General features: G+C 38.4%; 1 protein-coding gene across 1 annotated transcript in view; it reads left to right on the forward strand.

Moving 5' to 3' along the window:
- The window catches only part of LOC124616133 (protein KRI1 homolog), an 80,163-nt gene that overhangs the window by 36,177 nt on the left and 24,404 nt on the right, over positions 1 to 19,582 (forward strand). Inside the window, exons 5-6 of the mRNA XM_047144407.1 lie at positions 7,297 to 7,450; positions 17,614 to 17,826. Coding sequence (XP_047000363.1) covers positions 7,297 to 7,450; positions 17,614 to 17,826 — 367 coding nt within the window. The remainder of the gene's footprint in view (positions 1 to 7,296; positions 7,451 to 17,613; positions 17,827 to 19,582) is intronic.

The following is a 19,582-nucleotide window of genomic DNA, read 5'->3' on the forward strand; positions in this document are numbered from 1 at the left end:
TGACCTGTAAGTGGTGCAGGCATTTTGGAGCTGCGTAACCCTAGACTGGAGCTGTTAACATGATCAGAGGTCTAATCATATCATTACATGGACCACAACACCCTCATATTCAGTGTGCTTTGTCTTTTAATCATTGGGTAAGTTATTTGAGCCTCAAGTGTGTTCAGTTGGCAATGTATTATACGTTAGTCAGTCAGTTACATTCCTGTCCAGGCAGACACTGAGGCACCTGACTTTCTCGTGGACACGTGTTGAGCATGTATGTAGTATTATTCAACTGCAGTGCTGATGCTTGTGCAGTTGTTTCGATCTACGAGTGAACAAAACCGCTTCGTACATCTCGATGTTTATCTTAACAGGCCAATGTTCCAATCGAAGCCTGGCAGTTCTGAGTGCTGTTCGTAATAGTGCGTTGATTTTCCATGGCTTCCAATCTTGGATGGTGATGTGATCTTCATATATGGCAGCCATCGTACACTACGTGATCAAAACTATCTGGACACCCCCAAAAACGGCCGTTTTCCATATTAGGTGCATTGTGCTGCCACCTACTGCTAGGTACTCCATATCAGCGGCCTCAGTAGTCATTAGAAATCATGACAGAGCAGAATTGGGCATTCCGCCAAAGTCACGGGCTTCGAACGTGGTCAGGTGATTGGGTATCACTTATGTCATATGTCTGTATGCGAGATTTCCACACTCCTAAGCATCCCTAGGTCCACTGTTTCCAATGTGATACTGAAGTAGAAACGTGAAGGGACACATACAGCACAAAAGGGTACAGGGCGACCTCATCTGTTGACTAACAGAGACCACCGGCAGTTGAAGAGGGTCGTAATGTGTAATAGGTAGACATCTATCCAGACCATCACTCAGGAATTCCAAACTGTATCAGGATCCACTGCAAGTACTATGACAGTTAGGCGGGAGATGAGAAAACTTAGATTTCATGGTCACGAGGCTGCTCATAAGCCACACATCACACTGGTAAATTTCAAGTGATGCCTCGCTTGGTGTAAGGACCCTAAACACTGGATGATTGAACAGTGGAAAAATGTTGTATGGATTTACGAACCACGGTACATGATATGGCGATCCGATGGCTGGGTGTTGGTATGGCTAATGCCGGGTGAACGTCATATGTCAGCGGGTGTAGTGCCAACAGTAAAATTCAGAGGTGGTGAGGTTATGGTGTGGTCGTGTCTTTCATGGAGGGGGCTTACACCCCTTGTTGTTTTGCGTGGCACTATCACAGCTCAGGACTACATTGATGTTTTAAGCACCTTCTTGCTTCCCACTGTTGACGAGCAATTCAGGGAAGCAATTGCACCTTTCAACACGATTGAGCACCTGTTCATAATGCATGGGCTGTGGCGGAGTGTTTACACGACAATAACATCCCTGTAATGAACTGGCTTGCACAGAGTCCTGACCTGAACTATAGAACACCTTTGGGATGTTTTGGAACCCTGACTTCATGCCAGGCCTCACCAACCGACATCAATACCTCTCCTCAATGCTGCACTCCATGAAGAATGGGCTGCCATTCCACAAGAAACCTTCCAGCACCTCATTCAATGTATGCCTGTGAGAGTGGAAGCTGTCATCAAGGCAAAGGGTGGGCCAACACCATATTGAATTCCAGCATTACTGATGGAGGGCGCCACAAACTTGTAAGTCATTTTCAGCCAGGTGTCCGGAAACTTTTGATCACATAGTGTATATTGTGTGGTTGGGATGTCATTGAACAAGAGAGGCCCCAGAATGGTAGGTGTTAGTGAAGTAGGAATGTAAGACGAGTCCGTCAAGGAAACCAGCATCACTGAGTTTGCAAATGAGGCTGTTCTGCCAGAGACAGTCAAAAGCCTTTTCTCGATGTATCTTGTTATTTGTTCTGTTACATGAAGAAATCTTTTTTCGATGTATCTTGTTATTTGTTCTATTACATGAAGAAACCTTTTTTCGATGTATCTTGTTATTTGTTCTATTACATGAAGGAGTTGTGCTGTGAAGTGGCGATTTCTGAAGCCAAATTGCTCTTGTCTCAGGGTGTCGTTGGTGATACAGTGCCTAGTGAGCCGAAGGAGTTGTTGTGTTGTGGAGTGGTGATTCCTGAACCCAAATTGCTTCAGTCTCAGGGTGTCGTCGTCGTGCCTTGTGAGTCGATTCAGAGTAGTGGGTAGTAATTGAAAGGGAATAACTACAGCACCATATCTCACATTTCAATATGTAATCACAGTTCATTACTTTCTAAAGGAAATCATGTGTCAGAATATAAAATACATGTTAGTAATTTCTTGTCCTTCTCCTGACTTCATCAACTCAATCGTCATGGGGAAATGCTGACTCAGTTTATCAGATAGACTGAGGAGCTTAGTTAAATGTGTGTGGGCATGGAGTCTGTTTTCTGGGCAGACTGGAGTTTGTGCTAGGGACACAACAACAACATCTTGACTGTCCAGGAGTCTCCTATGCCTTAGCGTGTTCAGCAATGAAAAAACAGAACTATGTTGTATATTATAAGTCATCTGAAACACATTGTGTGAAAATCAAGGGACATTAGGCAATAGGGACCAACCATATGGGTCAGTTGTACTCTTAAGACACTGATTTCTTGTTCAAGAGGATGGAGCTGCTCTGTCCAGCCATCATTATTTCATTATTTGGGTTTTTGTAAGACACTAAGGCAAATGTCAGGATAGTCCGTGCATCAGAGCCATGGCCAACCACCTGTCCTATCCTTACAGACCATCTGTCATACCTAATAAAGCATATTATGTATTCTCTGTTTTGTATATTTTGAGCTACTTTTTCATTATGTATTACCCTGACAACCCCTATATGATTGTGAGATGACTCTGGGATGAATAAAAATAATAATAAAACAATGGGAAGTCCAGATTGGAATATCAACAATGGTTTGAAATGAATAGGTAGTCTTCACCATAAAGATGATACATTGAGTAGCAGTCAGGCACCATGGAAAGACTGTTACATCTAAGCTTCGGGGAAATCCTTCTTCAGAAAAGAAAAACACACACACGTTACTGCTCTCTCCAGCCACCTCAGCCAGAATGCAACTAAATGCATTGAACAGCAACCATCTGGAATGGGGTGGGGAAGCGATAGCAGAGGACTGGCCTGTGTGAGGTAAAATAAGCCCGTGTGGCCGGACACCTGTGAAAGCAGCCATGTCATATACCAGCTCTGCTGCAACCACTGCACAGCTTATATGTTGGTATGACCACCATTTTTTAAGCAGGATGAGTGGCTACTATCAAACTGTGGCCAAGAGCAAACTGAACCATCCTATGGCACAACATGCAGGTGAACATAACAGGGTTGATTTCAGTGGCTGCTTCAAAACCTGGGCCATCCGGATCCATCGCCAGCTTTTATGAACTGTGCAGATTACAATACATTCTCCACTCCCAAAATCATCCCCACCTCAACCTACAGTAACCGACTGTCCCCGTGCCCTCTGCATAACAGTCCCACCCCCTCTCTCTGTCCTGTCGTCTTCTTTCAGTTGGTGTCCCCTCACCCACATTGTGTGCTGCTGTCTACCGCCACACCCACACACCCACTGGTCTCTTCGCCACCTCAGCTCCTCTCCTTTCTGCTCCCTGCTTCCCTCCCACCTTCCCTCCCCCACAGTGTTTTGACATTGTACTTGGCAGTGTTGTCCTGCCACCTCTCATCCATACACGCCTCGCCAGATAGTGCTGATTCATATTCCCTGACCCTTACCCTGCTGTCCCTCCCCCCTCCCCCTTCCCTACCCCACTCTGGATTGTTTCTCCTGCTCAACATGTTTTTTTGCATTGTGGCCGTAGTGGCTTGAGATATTGATCAAGTGTGTGTGTGAGATGTGCTAACATGTGTGAATGTAAGCGTGTTTTTCTTTTCTGAAGAAGGCTGTGGCTGAAAGCTTATATGTATCAGTCTTTTCATCGTCCTGACTGCAACTCAGCGTGTCATCTTTACGGTGGGTAACAGTGTATCATTGTTCATAACACTATTAAAGCTGAGGATGATGATGATGATGATGATGATGATGATGATGATGATAGCAATAATAATAATAATAATAATAATAATAATAATATATCGACTGCCATGACATCTCTTGGGAAAAATTTCGAACAAAAATTACAAAGAAGGCAAAAGAACTGATCCCATTGAAAAAGAACACAAAACACCCCTGGTGGGACTCTGGATGTGAAAAAGTGCTGGAAGAAAGAAAGAAAGCCTTTCTGAAGTATAACAGTAAAAAATCCCCAGAAAATCTAGATCACTTCCACAACACCAGAAGACAAGTGGCAAAAACAATCAGACAAGTCAAGAGGAAGTACCTCAAGGAACAGTGTGAGTCTATTGAAGAAAATTTCTGTAACTATAATGTACGAGACTTCTATAAGACCTTTGCTGGGAGAATCAATGGATACGGCTCACGAAATCTATGTTTCAGAAAACCAGATGGAAAACTAGCGCTCACAAATCGGGAAAATTGTGAGGAGCTGGCAAGTGACTTGGAGAAGGGAGATTCCTCGATAGTTGTTTATATCTGCCATGTCTCCCTCTTTATGCAGTGGATGAATTAGGGCGCATTTCCAATCTTCTGGTAGTTTTTCTGTCTGCCAAGTCTGCAGTCCAGAATTTTTCAGTTTGTAGTTGGCGTTTTTTGTTGTCTATGTTTGTGGGTGCATGAACATTTATCAATGTGTATTTCTTGTTGGCGCACTGGATACGCATGGTCATGAGGCGATTATTTATGGAAGAGACCTCTCTAATTGAGCCTAATATATTTCTGTGCACCGCAAATGCCATGCCCAGGCAATCTCTCTTTATTATCCTTGAGAAGCTAGGACTCGATCCGAAAACCCTAAACGTTATCAAAGAAACGCTCACAAACACAACTTCTAAGATAAAATTCCTGGGTGAAATATCAGAGCCCTTCCTGATCAAAACCGGCATCAGACAAGGTGACGGCTTGTCTCCACTCCTCTTCAACCTTGTCTTAGACAAAGTCATCCGAGAATGAGAAAAAGAACTGAAGAATCAAAATTACTGGAAGCCTATACAACTAGGAAGATCTAAAGATAGTATTAAAATTTCATGCTTGGCATTTGCAGATGACGTGGCCATTCTAGCAGAAAACGAGACCACAGCAATTAAACAGATAGACATTCTCAAAGAATGCGCCGAAAAAGTTGGGCTACAAATTTCCTTCCAAAAAACCAAATTCATCTGCTCAAAATTTGAAACTCAAAAACTGACTACAAAATATGGACAAATTGAGAGAGTTCCATTCTTTAAATACTTAGGCGAGGTCCTAGAACCCACAGGGGGAGAGAAAACTGCACAAAAAGTTCGACTGCAAAAACTGAAAAGAGCATACTGGAAAACCCACAACATCTACAATAAAAAGTGTCTCTCCATTCACTCAAAAATACGACACTACAATACAGTAATCAAGCCCAAAGCACTATATGCCAGCGAAACACTCACACTCCATAGAAAAGGCGACCTGGAAGGCATCCTGAAAGAGGAACGCAAAATTATCAGAAAGATTCTTGGCCCAAAAAGAACGGAAGATGGATACAGGTTACAGTCTCGAAAAACTACAGAAAAATTATCTAACCTCGCCGCAGACATCCGGAAAAGAAGACTAAAATTTTACGGTCATATCCACAGACTCCCAACACCCAGACTCTCCCACAAAATTTTAATATACATTGAAAAATTGAAAACCATACCCTGGATACAAGAAACCAAAACAGATCTAGCAAATGCACAAATAAATTCTTCAGAAGTTATAAACAGAAATGTATACAGGCAAAAAATCAATAGTTGGAAAGTACAACCCGAGAATGAAGTTTGCAAGAGACAGGGGACAAAATGGACAGAGGAAAGAAAGAGAATTCATGGGGAAAGAATGAGAGAAGTTTGGAGAATTAAAAAATTGAATCGGAAAAGCTTTGCGTGATCCGTATGGGTCCAATCGCACATAATAATAATAATAATAATAATAACACTGTAATTATACTGGAACAGAACCATTGTAACAGATAAAACAACACCACATAACAAACCTGACATCGTACTCACCAATAAAAAGAAGAGATTAACACAACTAATCGAAATATCCATACTCAATTCAACAAATATACAGAAGAAAACAGGAGAAAAAAATTGAAAAATACATCCAACTGGCTGAGCAAGTCAAGGACATGTGGCATCAGGATAAAGTTGACATTATACCAATTATACTATCAACTACAGGAGTCATACCACACAATATCCACCAGTACATCAACGCAATACAGCTACATCCAAACTTATATATACAACTACAGAAATCTGTAATTATTGATACATGTCCAGTTACCCAAAAGTTCCTAAATGCACTGTTACATATATCATACAGTTAAAAGTAAGTCACGCTTGATCAAGGTCCGCGTCACTTTCCATTTTTAACCATACATAAGGTCTGAGAAAGGAAAGAAATAATAATAATAATTGGAAAGTTGCGCTTTTGACAGGCTTCGAATTAATACGTTATTACACATCACCTGCTTTCATGAAGTCACTGATATATTATATAAAACGGATCCTGATGTAGTAATATTTGGTGAAATGTGTATGGAGCCATGTGTATATTGTTTGTCATTAGTTCAAAATTTCTTTTGTGCCTGTTATCTGGTGACAGGCTTAATAGTTTTATAACAATCCACCATAGGTCCATGGCCAGCAATAGGAGTACAGTGGGTTTAGGATGCCGTGATCAGCCTTCCACTAATTGAATGATACTGTAGTCAGGAGGCATGGACAGCTGTTGAATGGTATTGTATCATTTCCAGTCATTATGCTTGGTTCAGATTTACCTTGAATCATGCCATTATTCAGGGACAGGAGTTTGAAGGGAAGAGGACACATCAAAAAATGTTGTAAAGTGACGTGTAGACATTAGACTTAGCATTATTGCAGATTGTGGGATACAGGCAGCACAGCTATATATTCATGCTCACTTATCACACATGTCAGAACTGCCTGCATCATGTTGAAAGTGCTATACAGTCAGCGTAATCTGTTCATCAGTCTCATTTTGATTGTGTCTATCAACTAGAATGTCAATATTAAACCCTGTGACTTAAAATTTGTCTGCTTGGCTTTTATAAATCTAGGCTGCTTTTCCTTATAACAAGATAATATAGTATAGTATTCATATATTACATAGGAGTTTGTTTTATTGTATTGTATTTTATATGTAATTTATTCTTTTTTTGTTTGTAGGTTCTTGGATGATGAGGATGACTCATATATCCCAACGTACAATGAAATTGTCCATGACTCTGATGATCTATCTGGTGATGAATCTACACTTCAGCAGCAAGAGGAATTTGAACACAAGTACAATTTTCGGTTTGAAGAACCAGACAAAGAATTTGTAAGAAATTAATTTAAAATTTTATTTATTGTAATTGCACTAAAATAGTCTTCATGACTGTGTTATGTCTGCCACTAGTTTTGGTACTGGTGATTAGATATGCTGTAAGTAGCAACTATTTAAGTTTTAAACTTCACTTTATTATCCTTACCCAGTTGACAGCCCTCTTTGGAAGGTGATTGTCTATTTAGGGTAGAATTTAATTGTTTTGAATTTGCCTCTGCAAATTGTTCATGTTACTGTACCTTATATGTGTACCAGACTTTTGGATTGTGTATGGTATGCATTCTGCTATGAATTACGCAAGTAAACCAACCAGAGGAATGAAATAATGGGAGGAAGTGGCAGTAAACATCGTCAGAGATCTTATTTCTGTAGCACCTTATTACGCCAACTAAATTTACACCTTCTGAAAATTGGTTTGTAAAAACATATAAGACCAATTTAAGAAATGACAGTAGTTCAAAACATAAGTAATGACTAGTTGTTTTACACCGTATTGTCAGTATGCAACACAGTTACAATGTCCAACAATCCACGATATAGAATGTTAAGTTTTAAATGTGTTACGTAATTGATGGTATATCAGACACTTAACATTGGTTTGGATTATTACTAAGTTTATAAAATTGGTGCTTCAGCCCTATTAGTTTCCATCATCCTGTAATCATGTTGGCAGACAATACATGTATTATAGTAGTTCACTGTTAATGTTAACAAAGAGTGTACTTACTAGTCTGTAGAAACTATAAGGGGTGTCAAGGAACACACCCTGAGTCGACCAGTTATCATGACACTAATTCATTGCTTGGTCACATATACCTCCTTGGTAAAGTTGGTGTTACAGTAATGTGCATACATCAGTGAAGCAGGCACGTATTACAAATGACTGAAACACAAACAGTTTCATTAGTCAACTAGCGATTGTGAATCTTGAATTGAGTGTATTCTTCTTTGTATACTGGAAGTAAATTGGTTCAAAGCATCTGAAAAATATTCATTTTTTATGGTAAGAAAGAAAAATTAATCTGAAAGGAAATGAAGTATCCTAAAGGATATCAAGTATCCCTGAATTCTAGAAATCTCGGGACAGGATTTCCAAAAACCATAGCATATCACTCTGAAAAATTGGTTTTGATTTTGAATGTTATATTGTTTTGCAGAGAATTCCTGAGGATGACCCATTATACACAGCTTGTACCATTAAAACATGAGACATGCTCTCAGGCAAACAGAGTCGTACTGAAACGGTGGCAAAGTATACCAGCATTAAGGGCACAGGCACAGATGAGGCACAGACCCTCTTACTTATCTTTTGCGTACAAGAATAGGTCATTTCCTTGGGGTTTGAATGTAAATGCACATTGTTTTTACTGTGTCCTTTGTAATGTGTCATTTCGTCCAAATACAATCATAAAGGAATGACTACTACTGAATGGTCATCAATTACTAACATGGTTTATGTGGCAGTAGTAATGCTGTGTCACACAGCAATCACCTACACAACTCTCCCATGTTCAACAGTGGATTTGTTGCTGCTGTTTTGCTGTGGTATTGTAAGAAATCAAGGGTTAGCAAGTGAATGGAGTGTTGGTTTATGATTTTTGTCAATTTCTGCTGACTCAGGACAGGAGCGAGTTGCAGTTTATAAAAGCAAAGCAAATGTAATTTTCTTGCCCCACCACTAGCACAGAGACTTCATGACGTCCTGGTGGAATTGTATTTTTAGATTGTCAATGTTGGCAGTAGTCACTACAAAATATTTGTGGCCCAAAGTCAACTGACTTAAGCTGATCCAGAATTAGATAGCCCTCATTCAGGATGTTGTGAACAGATAGTTTTTTCCTGCTGCCAAGTTTTGGTTTGTACTACTTGCCGTGTAAATAAAAAAGAATGCAAGTCTTCTGTGTCTGATTAATAATGTTACGGGAGTTGTTAGTCATTGTATCTTTAGGCAGCTATATTCTGTTCATATAAGTTGTCCTCATGCAAACAAACATATATTCTGCTATTGATCATTGGCTGCATTGTTCAAGCATCTAATGTCAGAGGGCTACTGGAAGTAGGCCTTTATTACATGGAGGAATACATAGTGCGTTGCTGATATCCATGTTCTGCTTACGTTAACAGAGAGCAGGAACTGCACTTTGTCCTGCTTGCAGGTGCAGGGGAAGTTTGCAAAAGTGCACTGTTATTAAGCCACACACCTTATTGGTTATCAAGTCTTTTACAACATCAGTGTTTCCCATCCTACTCTATATCCATTACTCTGTTGTTGTCATTTGCCCACTTTGTTTATTAGAGACCAGGTCTGGCAAGTGAATGAAGTGTCACTCTGTTTTTGTGAAAAGTCTGCAGTTCATTAATACAGTGTTGTCAAAGTTCTTATGTACTAAATGAATGGAAGTCAATCGGTTTTACAAAAGATTTGAATCTCGTACAGCTCAACCAAGTGGAGTATGTGTTTGAAGTGTTGACAGTGCATTTTCAATTTAGATTGAGTTGTGTGGCCTGTCAAGTCTGTCATGCTTGACGTGTTTGGAGCATTGACAGTGCAGTTTTGATCTAGAGTGAGTTGTACAACCAGTATAGGCTGTCTCGTGCTTTGTGCCACCCTAAAAAGTCTTGATTTAGTCATCTCTTTCAAGTCCTCTTACATTATTTGTTGCATGTTTTGGCTTTAGTAGTTGAGCAGCATCCTTGGAATTAGAACCAAATCCATTCATGACACACATTTCTTCCTGGGTCACTCAATGCCAAGTGGAATAGAGTTTCCCACCTGACCATCATGGTTGTTGATAAAATTTAGTGTGAACACTCACACATGTTCCCAATAAACAGTGATAAAGTTTCACAATCACCAATTCAATACTTGCGGAAATGTAGTCATTTTTCGACCTTGAGGTGGAGCTTTCAACAGCGCACCGAGTTTTCAGCAACTTTGGCAATATTTTCTCAAACAAAACAAAAGTAGCACATCTTGTACACCTTCTAATTCTCTTAAGCAAAATAAATTTAAAAAAAAAATGTTTATTGTGTAATTTTCTTATGGATAATTTGAAGCAAAGATGGCTGAAAAAATAGATGCTTGAAAAGAATGAGAAATTTAGCTTTTTATATTTCTGGAAGTAATTGCAGGATAAGCTGGAAACTTTGCACGTAGTAACTTACATATATGAGATCTTAGAATATGAAATTTCATTCTTGTACTGCTTTTCAATAGTTTAAAAACTGAGCGCTAATTTGAAATTTTTTTTGAAAGTGTCAAGAAATTAGTATTTTTGGCAAACTTTTACAAAAAAAGATTTATGTTTTAAATAACCTAAAAAACTAGGCTTGGTTTTGCAGTTTGAGCGTATAAGGCCCTAAAACAGTGACAAGGCGGAGGTGCATTGAAAGTAAATCCATATTCCACTGGTGCTCAAATTAAGTCTTACATCTTTTATTATCTTCTGCAATTGTTGAATGCTGTGGCGAAGGCAACATCAAAAGTTCTGGTGACTAGGAAGTGAGATTGAGTCAGAACAAACCCCAAAAACTTCAAAAACAGGGTGTCATTTGTCACAACTCACCATGCTGTATTTCAATCTGTTTTTCTACTGTAATAACTACAGAATCAAACTGGTTCTAAATTTCAAAATTTAACTGTGCATTCCCAAGGACAATGCCTGGACATACAGTGTATAAACTACCTTAAAGTTTTACACCATTGTCTGTCACATTATATAATGTTGGTGAAATTCATAACAATCTACCTGATCTTCTTTTTGGAAAGGATTCATGTTACAGAGGATTTTGGGTATGTCTTCTAATTGTGCAATGCTGTAGACACACTAGTTTAATTCCAGTTCCAAGTACAACATGTTTTGTGTTAGCACAGTTCGCAGTTTATGTGGAAAATTAATGTACTGATGAAAAATTGTATAAAGGTGTAGCTATGGTCCATGTTGGCTTAACCACTGTTGGTTTCTGTTAAAGTGAGAAAACCATCTTCTCCAGCACCATAGGGAGGCGCCTGACAGCTGTGCAACAGCAGCCACAGATAAGTTTCTTTGCGCAGGATCCCAAGCCTGAGTGTTAGAGGCCAAACCTTGAAGAGGTCTCTTTTAGGATCCTAAGCCTATGTTTGGTTCAAACTACTTGATTTTTTAAAAAGTTTCATTAATTTGTTATAGAATGTCATGAGGAAAACTAAAGTGCCTGACCAATGACGTCACTGATGGTGTCGGAATAACTGCAATAATGTGCTGTACTGGAATGCAGCACATGGCAGTCCTTGATGCCCAATAAAATGAATTTTCTGGGCCATATGGGTGCACAAAACCGTTAAAGCCTCATTCTGTTCTATGGTCACAGATATTTCCACTCCAACACTATTTTTTTGTAAATGCATGCAGCACAGTGTCCTTATACATTTGTATCCCTTCTCCAAAGGGGAATAATACTGGCTAAACTAGTTTCTGTTTACATTGCATTCTCAAAGACACACTCTCTCTCTCTCTCTCTCTCTCTCTCTCTCTCTCTCTCTCTTGCTGTGGTGTAACAGCACAATGCTGCCACCACCACGAGGGACATATGTCCTTTGGAAAAGCTGTTTTCCTTCTTCCATTTAAACAGTTCACCGTCACCAGTGACAGAATAAGTAAAAATTGACAAAGCTATCTCTACAACTGTCTGTAGTGGGAATTTGTCTCGTCACTTTGACTACGCACAGCCATGATCCTATTGAAAGCAGTGTGCATTGTTACATCACACTACAAAGAGAGAAGTCTTCTCAGAGAGGCATGGCAATTTGCTGGTAATGCTATGCATTTATAGATTATGAGGATAAGGAGAGGGCGGCACAAGTGCCGATGGAAAAGGTGATGGAAAATTTTGAATTTGAATCAAGTCAGTGAACTTCTCTTGAGTATGGAAACAAGTAGTGTACACAGGTATACAATTTTGGACATAGGCATGATCATTGTTGCAAACTTGTAAAGCTGTCAAAATTGAGTGAGTGAAATTCTTATGGAAACCTAGACATGGTGTTTTGTTACAAAATTGTGGTTTACATACAAATAGAAAATTTTGCAGCCAGTGCCAAAGAAAACACACAGCTTGCACAAAGCATGCATCACAATCATTAAAAGGGATGTAAATTGGGAAATTATATTCTCTGTGATGGCTTGCCTTTGTGGTTCTCATTTTGAGTATTCTTTATTAATCCTACTGTTATCACACCTACTCATCTTCGAATAACCTATGCTGTTATACCATCTCCATTTCTCTCTTTTTACAATGGTATTGCCAACCTGGCAAAATACTCAGTTTGCTTTGCCAGTAATACTCTTTACTGTGTATGCTGTTATTACCCAAACACAATAAACTTGTTGCCATTATCGCATTACCATCCTAGCATGTCTGCCCACGCCTCACACTTTGACGTGTCCAACGAGGCACACACTGTACTTACTAGACAAGAATTTAGAGAATATTCCAAATGTATTCAAGTTGTAATTTAAACGGTGTGTATGTTTTTTTGTGGCAAATTAACGAAGTTCTTTGCCTGTTAGTTCTCCATTCAATCAAAAATATTATAGTGGCATAAAGCATTCTATTTCGCATTTACAGTGACTTTGGCTTTAAACTTTAACAGCAACTGCATTTGTAGCACTCCTCTTCCTCCTCCTCCCATCCCTGCAAGGTCACAGGTTTTAAGTTCAGAAGTTGCAGACAGTGTCTAAAATTTCATAAATTTTTTTAGGCATAATAGGATCTGCAGAGGCAGATTTTCTCTTTTCTGTTAGACATTGATTTCTTTTCAGAACTGGGCCCAAGAAAATATTCTTAAAATCAATTTAGAAAAATACAGAAATGAAACTAACACAAGAACTTGAAAACTGGCAGCTAAATGAAGAACACAGAAAAAATATCTGTCAAAAAGTGTATCAGAATGATAGAACTGTAGTACAAGAATAAGATAGCAAGACTGTTTCAGAAAAAAACAACTTCCACAGCCAGATCACTCCAGTGGAGGTGGTCATTAATTCTAAAGAAGGAAATGATACAGAGCTAAGTCAATTCACAATGTCTGAGAAGCCCCCATATCTAATGTAAATGACACATTTAATTCAGATAATGTGAGACTACAAATTATCTATGATGATCCAAGGAAGTAGTCACTAAATTTTTGATCATACATAGTTCATTGCAAATTTCTTGAATGACTCCCTCAGATGATTAACTTAACTTACTACAAATAGTAGATTTGAAATTTATGAAATAATGAATAATTGAAATATGGTGGATGTTGTACAGTCAGTCTAGGGCCCATTGTTTTGTTCCCCTTGCGTTATTTTTTTCAAATGACAACAAATTGCCATTATCTTATCTTGAAAAAGGATTCAGGGATTGAAAACATTTAAAAGCCCTTTATTGACGTTCATGAAACATCATCAACTCATTGAAACTAATATGATAAATGGAAAGGATTAGAAATTTAGACACAAACCAGTACTTCCGTGTAGAAGCGGAAACAGAAAATTGGCATAGCATTCTCAGATGTATTCTGGATGTAATTTCCTTTGTGCCAGGAACAACTTATCTTTTTTGATTACATCAGTGCTAACAACTGTGGTGTGTTTTTTAGTGACTACAATCTACAATTCTTTGACCACACAGAAAATGTTAGAAGCGAAAACATTTTCCAAGCTATTTTTTCCCTAAAATCGAGAATAAAGGTACAGATTTTTTGGGCAGTAAAGTTCAATGTGAAATAATGAATAAGGTAGACAGCGATAAGTACTTATCTATTTGGTCTAACTGTATGACAGACAAGGCACATGTTGAACAGATGAATCAAGTCATCAGATATGCGTGCATTAACAGTGGAGAATGTTCAGTATAAGAAAGTTTTGTTGACCCTGTCACGTCATCAGAAAACCTGGACGAGTTTATCGGAAGAACTATTGCAGAAGCTGAACAGTGATGGCTTGGACATTTAGAAGTGCCACAGCCAAAACTTTGACAATGATTCGGTGGCAGGAAAATATGAAGACATTCAAGGACGTACGTGCCATAAAAATGAGCTTGCTGAATTTGTGCATTGAGCAGCATCTGGTCTAAATCTTTCAGGTGTGCATGCCATGGGTGCGCAATTTAAGTGATTGCCTTTTTGAAATATTTTACAATTTTTCAACTACCCCAGCAGTTTTCTGTGAAGGAGGCGGCTTCATTCATCTGTCTTATAACAATGCTCAAGAGACACTGATACAAGGTATTAAGCTTTAACATATCTGCAATATCTTATAGGAAAAGAGCAATAGAGACAGATGGGCCACTGTATCAGAGAAAATGACTGAATTTGTGTGCCTTTTTAGAGATTTGTTCTAATGTATTATAATAAAATTGGACTATTTTAATAAATTGCTGCTAGGAAAGAGTGCCACCTTCAATATAGCTTCTAGTTTACTACATGATTTGATGAAAAATATTAAACAGTTACATGAAAGAGTACTGACATTCAAAGGCAAAGGTACACTATGTGATCAAAAGTATCCAGACACCGCCAAAAACATCCGTTTTTCATATTAGGTGCATTGTGCTGCCACCTACTGCCATGTACTCCATATCAGCACCCTCAGTAGTCATTAGACATCTTGAGAGAGCAGAATGGGGCACTCCGCGGAACTCCGGACTTCGAACATGGTCAGGCGATTGGGTATCGCATATGTCATATGTCTGTACGCGAGATTTCCACACTCCTAATCATCCCTAGGTCCACTGTTTCTGATGTGATACTGAAGTGGAAGCGTGAAGGGACACGTACAGAACAAAACCATACAGGCTGACCTCGTCTGTTGACTGACAGAGACCGCCGATAGTTGGAGAGGATTGTAATGTGTAATAGGCTGACATCTATCCAGACAATCACGCAGGAATTCCAAACTGCGTCAGGATCCACTGCAAGTACTATGACAGTTAGGTGAGAGGTGAGAAAACTTGGATTTCATGGTCGAGTGCCTGCTCATAAGCCATTTATTACGTCGGTAAATGCCAAACAACACCTTGCTTGGTGTAAGGAGAGTAAACATTGGACGGTTGAACAGTGGAAAAATGTTGTGTGGCGTGACGAATCGTGGTACACAATGTGGTGATCCAATAGCAGTGTGTGGGTGTGGTGAATGCCCTATGAACCTCATCTGATAGCATGTGCAGTGACAACAGTAAAATTCAGAGGCTGTGGTGTTATGGTGTGGTCGTGTTTTTCATGGAGGGGGCTTGCACCCATTGTTGTTTTGCATGGCACTATCACAGCACTGGCCTATATTGATGCTTTAAACACCTTCATGCTTCCCACTGTTGAAGAGCAATCGGGGATGGCGACTGCATCTTTCAACACAATCAAGCATCTGTTATTAATGCATGGCCTGTCGCAGAGTGGTTACTTGACAATAACATCCCTCTAATAGACGGGCCTGCACAGAGTCGTGACCTGAATCCTATAGAACACCGTTGGGATGTTTTGGAATGCCAACTTCATGCCAGGCCTCACCGACCAACATCAGTACCTCTCCTCAGTGCAGCAGTCCGTGAAGAATGGGCTGCCACTCCTCAGGAAAACTTCCAGCACCTGATTGAATGTATGCCTGCGAGAGTGGGAAGCCGTCATCGAGGCTAAGGGTGGGCGAACACCATATTGAATCGCAGCATTACCGATGGAGGGCACCACAAACTAAGTCATTTTCAGCCTGGTGCCTGGATGCTTTTGATTACATAGTGTATTTGTGATTCTGTATCTATTCAAAGCAGCTCTGGAGGGATGATGAATGTGAGGTACACCTGCTCTGTGCTGAAATATTGGAAAAATTGTTTGAGCTAGAGCACTTCAAAGAATCTGATATACCAGTAAGTGAAATGAAAAACAGATCTTACAAAAGTCACATAATTTCATTTGATTTTAATCCCTTCTCATGAAACTGATTGGATGAAAATTCTACATCTTATCTAAAAAAATGTTCATCTGAGTTTGTTGGTGTGTATAACACAGATACTGATACAGCTTAGCCAGTTAACAAACTTTTCAGATTCCACGCAAAGGAACTGATGAAAGCAGTGACACAGCTTCCCATTTGGATATTTTTAAAGTTTTCTCCAAAGTATTGCTTAAAATTGCTTGTCGAAACATTATAATGCCTTCGAGGATTTTTTTGACAATGCCAATGATTGCAGCATCTCATGAACACAGTTTCAGCAAAATAAATATGATACAAAACTGCTTTCTATTGAATATGGGTGAGTGCAGACTGTCAAATTTAAATACCTTGTCAGTAGAATAAGAGACAGCTGCTGAAGTTGAATTCAACGACATAATCAGTGAACGTGCTTCACTCAAAGCAAGGAGTGCAAAGTAAACTTATAATGAAACACGATTCCTGGAAAGGAAAATTTGTCAGCTCTTAAATGTAGTCCTTTTATTTTTAATTAATATTTTATATGATATTAACAATTTTTTAGGAGTGAATAAAATATGTACTTTATTATACATCACACTTAATCAACATACAGTAGCTGCCATAATCAATAAAAAAATAGGCATTGTTTTACTTTCTATTTTTTTAGAAAGTTTATACAGCTTGTAATTTATTTCCCACAATGATACATTTAATTTATTGTGTTTAAAGTTTCCCATCAAAATAGTTCATTTAAATAATATTTCTCAATAATGCTTGATTTTTTATTAAACCAGCATGCAAAATTATTAAATCTCCAAAGAAAAAATTGGAGAAAGGTAGTTTTACTTGTGGTGGGGCAGGTGAAAGGTAGGGGTGGGAGGGTTGGGGAGATTGGAGTCATAGCTTTGGCAGGTAGGATCACCTCAGTACTGTTGTGCAGGTAAGATCAAGAGAGTTGCTAAATGTAGGCACTTACTCGAGATGAAACATCTGCTCGTTGCCACATGTTCTAAAATACTGGTGGCGTTGTACCACCAAATTTGTATGAAAATGGTAAAACTGTCAAAACATATAAAGGTTTTTATAGATCAGAATATAATGCACTCCTGTCATGTCCTATCATTTTCCAGCTCATTAGTAAAATTTGATGAATTCTTTTATTTGTGTTGGCTTTAGATTGTATTTTCCTACACATTTATTTCTTTAGCCTGTCATTTATTGTTTCAGATTAAAAGATATCCACGAACAATGGAAAATTCTTTACGGAGGAAAGATGATCGAAGGAAAAGAAAGCGGGAGGAAATTAGGCAAAGAAAGGAGGCAGAGAAAGCTGCAAAACGAGAAGAAATTAAGAAGCTGAAAGCACTGAAAAGAAAAGAAATTCTGGAAAAAATAGAAAAACTAAAATATGTTACAGGAAATAATGAGCTAGGATTCAAGGTATAGTGTACAAAATGTTTCAGTTTCAAGGTTTCTTTTGGTATTCAAAGGCAACAGAATTCAGTAGAAAGATCATTTAAAAATTCCTGTTGCAGTGTGTAATTGTTATATCTACATTTACTTTATTTATCAATAGAAAACAATTTCTCAAGGAAAAAAAGAGATTCTGTCCATTAATTTGTATTTTTTGTGCTCTTTTCTGCAGCAGGACATGTGTAATGAGAAAATAATAGATATACACTCTGTCAAAGATAAATAGCTACAGTGAACTAGACGTGAGACAATATTGATACTTAATTGTTGGTAATATAAATCTGCTTTACTCTGTTTACGCTCCTATATCACATGTTGCAGAATTGGCAGGAATAAAAGGAATCAGAGCCTATTTACATCTGACTGTAAAAGCAATTTTTCTTTGCAGCTTGATACAGAGGAAGTTACTTATGAGTGTTACTGCTACTACATACTGGACTCTCCAGTATGATGCTTTAGCCTTTTAAAGAAATTTGTTATCTTTCAGGGAAAAAAGCTGCATGTCCATTTATATTGCTCAACTGCCATTGATATGGTATTTTGTTCACGCTTAACATTTACGGAAGTACACTTACAATGATTGAAGAATAACAGTTTATGAATGGAAGCCCGTTTACTGTCAGAATAAATAAGCAAGTTTTCTTTGCAGCTTGGTACAGTGCAAATTACTTATGAGTGTGAAACATATTACACAACTGGATTCTCCAGTATGATGCTTTAGTCTGTTAAAGAAATTTGTCATCTTCAGCCACATATTTGCAACAGGTTTACAGAAAAGGTTGTTTGACAAATTAACTTTTTGGCTCTGATATGGTCTTTATAACTTCATCAATAATGTGTGGGAACTGTTCACAATACTGCATATAGAAATAGTATCCATATTCTGATGAACTTTAGGTTAATACCAAAACAGAAACTGTGATTACACAAGCAGAAATTAATAAAAGTTAAAGGGAAGAGCAATGAATAATGCCTAAAGAAATAGTTGATTCTCAGAGTGGTGGCAAAGTTTATATGTTGAAGCTTCAGAAACATTTGACTATAAATACTAAAATATCTTGAACATAAGTATGTTTCAAAGTTAGATGACTGTGGCATATGCTCTAGTAAAATGATTACCATTGTGGAAGCATGATCAATCTCTAACTATGCAAACTTTCTCAATCCTGTCAACATGCACAGCTCTAACTGTTCATGAACAGTGTGTAGGCTTATACAAGCCAACATCAGTAATGAAAAAATCTTAATAAAGTCACATTGTACACTCTATAGTGTGGAGCAGTATGAAACAAATCAGTTGTGGATTGCTCGAATATGTTGTAACACATTGAAGCCAGCATTAAGTCATAATTATGTGTCAGGAACGCAAATAGGTATGCTGCTTTTAAAAGAAATACAAAACATTTGACACTGCCACAAACAAACATGTTGTTCTTAAATGGTAATTTCCCTGAGGACCAACTACAGGAGAAGGTAATAAAAATAATTCAGCAGTAGCTATTAAACTGGGACTGCTACAGATGAGGTACTTAGGCAGAAAGACACTGGCGTTAAAAATGTGTATTTGAATAATAACAATATGAAAAGGGTAGACTGCGACTCATAGAGTAGGTGTTGACTTGCAGACAAGCACATTGAGAAAACAGTGATAGATATTATCAGCTACTAAGTCCTTCGTCAGTTATAAATCGCTGACAGTGGCTGTTGTTGTTGTCGTGGTCTT

Source organism: Schistocerca americana, chromosome 5 (assembly GCF_021461395.2).
Source record: "Schistocerca americana isolate TAMUIC-IGC-003095 chromosome 5, iqSchAmer2.1, whole genome shotgun sequence".
In the NCBI taxonomy this organism is placed as follows: domain Eukaryota; kingdom Metazoa; phylum Arthropoda; class Insecta; order Orthoptera; family Acrididae; genus Schistocerca; species Schistocerca americana.